Here is a 6667-nt window from a genome sequence, read left to right as displayed (position 1 = left end):
AGATCACCTATGTTCTGTCCCTTCTGTTGGATATGTTTCTCTTTTGGTCCTCAACCCTGATGCTGAGAAAATCTCTAACCAGCAAGGGCTGGTTCTGGATTTTAACGTTACGGCGTGGTGGGGTATTGAGATGGATACCTGGGAAGACTATGAAACTTATATCCAGCTAACCACAAATAGTATAAGAGGATTGGAATGAATTAAAAGAAATCTACAGATACTTGGAAGGCATTATGAGTGTATATCTGAAATCAGGTTAAAAATAAGCCGCAGGTTCTCTTGTGATTTCTGAAACATCTTTGTTTAATCATAGAATTATGTCCATCTTCCATTCATCATAAATAATCCATTTCATTACTTCACCAATCCTTTTGGAAAAATTTGGTATTTAGCATAAACAAACACTGAACATTAGCCAGGGGTGTGTTAGTTTCAACCAGAAGAGGGAAGAATAAAAAGAAGAGCCCACAAAATTTTAAAACTTAGAAAAGAGCACATGAAAAGATGAACATTCTCATCCATTTAAAAAATCAAATTTCATAACAACCATTAAAAAAACTCCAGGTGGAAAAACAAGCAAACATAAATATAATCTAACGTATTTCTTTCATAAATACATTCAGACAAAACAAATGCATAAAAGAGATAGTGCATAGATATAACAACATATTTTAAGATATGAATAATTAAACCCCAATAATCATGAATTAAAAATATATTTTGATTTTATTTTTTTGTCCTTTATGGAAAAATATGCACAGCATTTGTGTAAAAAAAGAAATAGGTATACACATCAATAAAGCCACCAAAATTCACTATGGAAAGAAGATTATTTGAAAAAAGAAACACATTTTTTTAAAGCAAAAGGTAAAATGTTATATCATTTTCAGTTGAATTTTATCCCATAGTCACACCTACTATAGGTGTTAGATAATAGAGGTAGATAAGTTGGGGGGAAAAAATCAGTATTCTAATGCTAGGGAGAAGATTTTTAAGATAGCTCAGACAGGACAATTCCATTCACTCTGAAATTCAAAGAAGCTTGCAGGAACAAACATGAAAAACCTTTCTGTGCTCCATATGTAAGCATCAAAAGTATCAAGCAAAATTACTGTAGTTTTAGACACAAGTGAAATTCTTGACAATAGGAATTCTTGCCAAACAGCCTATTTAGCATAGCTTTTTGCAGGGTCTGGCACTAGCCTTAAAACTCACACCCAGGCTAACTCTTATGAAATTTATGAGGTTCAGTGACATTGAAATGAGTCAGAAGTAACACAAGATGAGAGCTGGTAGTAACAATAATGTAAATTTACCATACTGGTAAACATGGTGAGTTTCTAAGGAATGATTTTTTGTTGTTGATAAAACAACAAAACAGCTGCTGAAGATATGGTGTGACTCATGATGTCAATATCATCTGTCAAATCACGAAAAGACACGTAGAGAGGATGTGACAGAATGGTGTGCAGGAAACAGAAAAAGTGTTCCCTTATTTCTATACATTGTTTTTTTCTCTATTTGGGTCGTGAAAGCTCTTCCAGACATAGTAGAAGCAAACATTGGATACTCCATGGCAAGCTGATGCCCAACTGGGAGCTAATTTTACTTAATATTTTGGTTGACAAATGGTTTTGCATCTTCTGTGTCTATTTTTCTTTCCATCTCGCTAGACAGAATGTGTATATGTAACATTTGTTTGCCTCTATGACCTTTATATTTTCATTTATTTGTAAGAGCGATGTGATTTATTTTTTTTTTTTAATGTTGCAAACATTTGTCAAATCTGCCAAGGAAATTCTCATTAATAACTTGTCTCAAATGCCTTAAGTGTGCTTAATTTAAAGATGTAACAGGCTGCTTCTGGCTAAAAGAGGAAATTTGTGCCCAGCACATCTGTGTAACAGGAAACACATTTTGGTCTCCATTGTGGAATGTGAAATAATCCATCATTAACTGTTGCTGCTCTCGAACTAACTGTAACGTTTTTGGGTCTCACATTTGGTTGTTATGAGTTTGCAAGTGTGCTGGAAAACAGGTAAGAAAGAAATAATGGAAGAAAAACGAAAAACATTTGAAATATAATTTTAAGAATCCTGAAACCCAAATCCTGCAGTTTATCTGAAAACTGCACGTACTTTGACTCATAACTCAAACATCAGGCCCTTTCTTTGAAGCAGCTTATAATAAATTTAAGACATAGAACACCACAATCTCTTGTAATGGAACTGAGGAATTTCTGAGTGGAAACTATTTGAAGGAACGTCTTAAAAACTGATGTCAAGAAATGCAGATGACTTATGCTTTTCAGCATCTATTCAATCTATGACCCCTGCTGAGTTGATAAGGAAGAGGCATGTCACAGTTGCAGAAAAAAAAGAATCACAAGGGAAATCAAAGTATCCGTGAATAAGACTTTGGAAATTTTCACTGTCATGAGAAGAGCATTTTCCTGATGGTGTGACCTCATTCCAAACAGTACAGTAGCTAGTAGAGAGAAGTAGCTAGTGCACAGAAGGTGGTACGATGAAAACGTGTTTGCTTTTTGTCGCTTATGATGACTGTTTCCTGTGTTAGGAAAAAAAAAAAACAAAGAACAACTCCAAAATACTGAACCACCCCTGGCAGTAACCAACAAAGTAGGTTTTGGAAATAACGCTCTCGTCAAATCCATTTTAAGGCACTTAAACAGTTATGTCATATTTTTTTGTGTAAAAAAATAAAATATGCATTGAAGCAACGTTCACAAATACATGTCTTCAGAACTGTTTGTATGTACAACCCTGTACGTATATACATCGTTGCGGAAAGACCACCTCCTTCCTTATACCGTTGGTCTTGTCAACTTCACTCCCTACAAGAAAGGAAAACATGACATCAGAGTTGGACGGTATCCACGAACAACGTGAGAGCATCAATTAACACCAGATAATTTATGCTACCAGAAGGAAAAAGAGGCCCGCCTAGAGAGCATGATATAACCCAGGATCCAAACCCCTGGATCCAAATAAATTCACCCGCCCACCTCACTGGCCTGCAGAATCTGGCATCTCCCCCACGCCCGGCATGGCTATTTATCCCGTCTGCTGTGCATTAGATGGTGCCTGTGGGTCTCAGTCACTATTGTCTGTAAAGCAGAGGAGACACTCAAGGATACCCTTACGATGGACACTTTGTTTTTGTGGCCAGGTGGGAATGGCTAAATATTCCAAGCCTTCTGGATTATTCTACATTAGCCAGTGGCCCCCTGGTTTGGAGTGGTTTCTGTGCAAAGGGAAAAATGAACAGCGCCCAGTGTAATCTCCCTTTTGGAAATGCTTCTGTTACTCTGCAGGATAAATCCCAGAGCTTTTAAACATTTAGAAGAAAACTTCATTCTGATTAATTTGCTGTTCACTATGACTGTATATTATTGATGGAGTATTAGCATTTTCAAATAATTTTCTTCATTCTTTGTCAAAATTTATATATATAAATTCTGGTCTATCGTGCATATACACATTATTAAACACGAGCATATATACAAATGAAGTTTTAAAAGGGGATAAATAGTAAAAGAAAGAAAATTACTGAACTGCTCCTGTACCAATTCTGAGTGGGAAGACCCCAGCCTGGAGTGGTCCCCAGCACAGAATGGTGTTTGCTAACATTTTGTTCAATTACAAGAGGAGGGAAGGTGCTGGAGGGCTACCTTCTCAGGCAGGATTCTGGGGACCTAGGGCTCTCCTTCTAAAAGCAATCTTGGGGGTGGGGGGGAGAGATAAATTAGGAGAGTCTGGGATTAACATATACACACTCCTATATATAAAATGGATAAACAACAAGGACCTACTGTACAGCACAGGGAACTATACTCAATATCTTGTAATAACCTAAATGGAAAAGAATCTGAAAAAGAATATATATATATATTCCTATATATTTTTATTCTTATATATATTCTTACATATATAACAATCACTTTGCTGTACACTTGAAACTAACACAACATCGTAAATTAACTGTACTTCAGTACCAAAAATTAAACAGAAGCAATCTTGTATTTCTGTTTGGAGCATCGTTGTGGTGTAGGGGAAAGATTTTGGGGGACACATAGACCAGGGTTCAAGTACTAAGTCTAGCACTGAGTAAACCCACCCCCATAACCCTGGGCAAGTTGCTCAACTCTCTGGGCCTAGTTCCTATGTGTTCAATGGGGATAGCAGAGCCTGCTACAAAGAGTGTTGTAGAAAATAAGGAACATCAGTGATGATAACAGTGATTATATCAGATAGCTTTTGTCAAATACCTGCCATGTAATCCTCCACAACTCTAAAGAGTAGATGTTATCATGAGTCTTAGTGTGGCAGAGACTGAGGTACAGAGACGTGAAGTAACATGGCCAGGGTCACACGGGGGTAAGGTGGCAGAGCTGGCAGGATGGCTCAAGGGCCCACACTCCGAACCTGGTGAAGGCTGGCACGTGCTTAGCATAACACAGAGCTTAACAGGCTGTAGTGGGGCTATTCCGTTTTCAGGACACTAAGGACACGACACACAGTGCTATCTCCTTGACACCTCGTGAGCAGGCGAAAGAAGTCTTGCAAAGTCTGAGCCACTGGAAGAAGGAAGAAGCCAGCTCTATGGGCACTTCCGTGGTATGTGCTGCATCTAAATTTTGTATGAGTCACTCAGTTTATTTTATTTTGGCTGATAATTTAGAAAATCAAATCCACAAATATCAAATAAGTAACAAGACTTCTGAGCCAAGTGTGGTGAAATTGACGTCCTTGTGTGGCCTCCTTTGCTACTGAAATTTTATTTTTTAATTCGCAAATGCATAGTACAAAGAAGTTATTATGTGTCTGGAAAATTAAAAATAAAGTAGAGACTCTGGATAAATCCAGGTGCTATCATACTTAGAAAGGCATGTGAAATCAGGACACATACAAATGATCGGGTGGGCAAAGATGGTGGGCACCCGAGCAGAGGGGCACATATATTTTGAGTATATTTACTGAAACTTTAATCCACTGCAATATGCCCTTCGATATGAGCAAATTAAAAAGGGCTTTTAAAAACTACCTCTTAAGTATCATCGTGCTGTTATAACAATATAGAACAATTAGCCCTCAATCCTCTCGCTCAAATTGAATTGGATTAACGCGTCATTATTATCGTATTTAGTTAAGAGAATGTGTACTTGAGAACAAGGTTATATGTGCAAAAGTTAAAGCATATGAACAGCTAAGATTCAGAAATAGCACTTCAATGTGACTTGGATCCAAATAAGATTCTTCTAGAGTCTCACCTTCTGCCTTGACACCATCCAAGACTTTATTGTTGGCACCAACACACTTCCCAGAAGGATCTGCACCGGGTGGTAGATCAGCAAGGGGACGGATATTAAAGAGAGGTACTCATGGCCTGCAAACACGATCTTCAGCATTGGAATCCCTGATGAACAAAGAAGACAGAAAACCTAGAGGCAAATTCAGTCTGTCATCAAACTAAAGACATACGCCATTAAAACTGGACTTCGGATTGCGCCTCCTTTCTCTTGTGTATATTCACAGAACTAAAAAGGGAAGGTCTGGAACGACTCACCAAATCTTTCCATCTTCCTTTCACTGTGTAAACCTCCAAGCTCTATCTAGAACAGATTAAAACTGAAAAGGTGGTCGGTTCAAGGGCACCAGTAACTCTCACTGCAAGTTAGCAGCCTGTCTAACAAGGAGAGGTGAGAAGATAGTGGGGAATAGAGTTTCTTTTTTAAAAATTTTTAAATTTTATCTAATTTATTTTTTTATATAGCAGGCCCTTATTAGTCATCAATTTTATACATATCAGTGTATACATGTCAATCCCAATCTCCCAATTCATCACACCATCACCCACACCTCCCCGCCACTTTCCCCCCTTGGTGTCCATACATTTGTTCTCTACATCTGTGTCTCAACTTCTGCCCTGTAAACTGGTTCATCTGTACCATTTTTCTAGGTTCCACAGATAAGCGTTAATATACGATATTTGTTTTTCTCTTTCTGACTTACTTCACTCTGTATGACAGTCTCTAGATCCAACCACATATCAATAAATGACCCAATTTCATTCCTTTTAATGGCTGAGTAATATTCCATTGTATGTATGTACCACATCTTCTTTATCCATTCGTCTGTCGATGGGCATTTAGGTTGCTTCCATGACCTGGCTATTGTAAATAGTACTGCAATGAACACTGGGGTGCATGTGTCTTTTTGAATTATGGTTTTCTCTGGGTATATGCCCAGTAGTGGGATTGCTGGATCATATGGCAATTCTATTTTTAGTTTTTTAGGGAACCTCCATACTGCTCTCCATAGTGGCTGTATCAATTTACATTCCCACCAACAGTGCAAGAGGATTCCCTTTCCTCCACACCCTCTCCAGCATTTGTTGTTTGTAGATTTTCTGATGATGCCCATTCTAACTGGTGGGAGGTGATACCTCATGTAGTTTTGATTTGCATTTCTCTAATAGATGTTGAGCAGCTTTTCATGTGCTTCTTGGCCATCTGTATGTCTTCTCTGGAGACATGTCTATTTAGGTTTTCTGCCCATTTTTGGGTTGGGTTGTTTGTTTTTTGATATTGAGCTGCATGAGTTGTTTATATATTTTGGAGACTAATCCTTTGTCCATTGATTCGTGT

At 37.9% G+C, this 6667-nt stretch overlaps 1 protein-coding gene across 2 annotated transcripts in view; it reads right to left on the bottom strand.

The window, feature by feature from the left end:
- Window positions 1-285: 285 nt before the first annotated feature.
- SLC10A7 (solute carrier family 10 member 7) overlaps window positions 286-6667 on the bottom strand; it is a 253930-nt gene continuing 247548 nt past the window's right edge. For both annotated transcript variants that reach the window (XM_032633372.1, XM_032633373.1), the window contains 2 exons: window positions 5291-5436; window positions 286-2854 (listed from right to left, as the gene is read on the bottom strand). In XM_032633372.1, coding sequence (XP_032489263.1) covers window positions 2825-2854; window positions 5291-5436 — 176 coding nt within the window. In that variant the 3' untranslated portion in view covers window positions 286-2824. The remainder of the gene's footprint in view (window positions 2855-5290; window positions 5437-6667) is intronic.

Source organism: Phocoena sinus, chromosome 5 (genome assembly GCF_008692025.1).
Source record: "Phocoena sinus isolate mPhoSin1 chromosome 5, mPhoSin1.pri, whole genome shotgun sequence".
Classification (NCBI taxonomy): domain Eukaryota; kingdom Metazoa; phylum Chordata; class Mammalia; order Artiodactyla; family Phocoenidae; genus Phocoena; species Phocoena sinus.
This window is presented reverse-complemented; position numbering and strand designations above follow the sequence as displayed.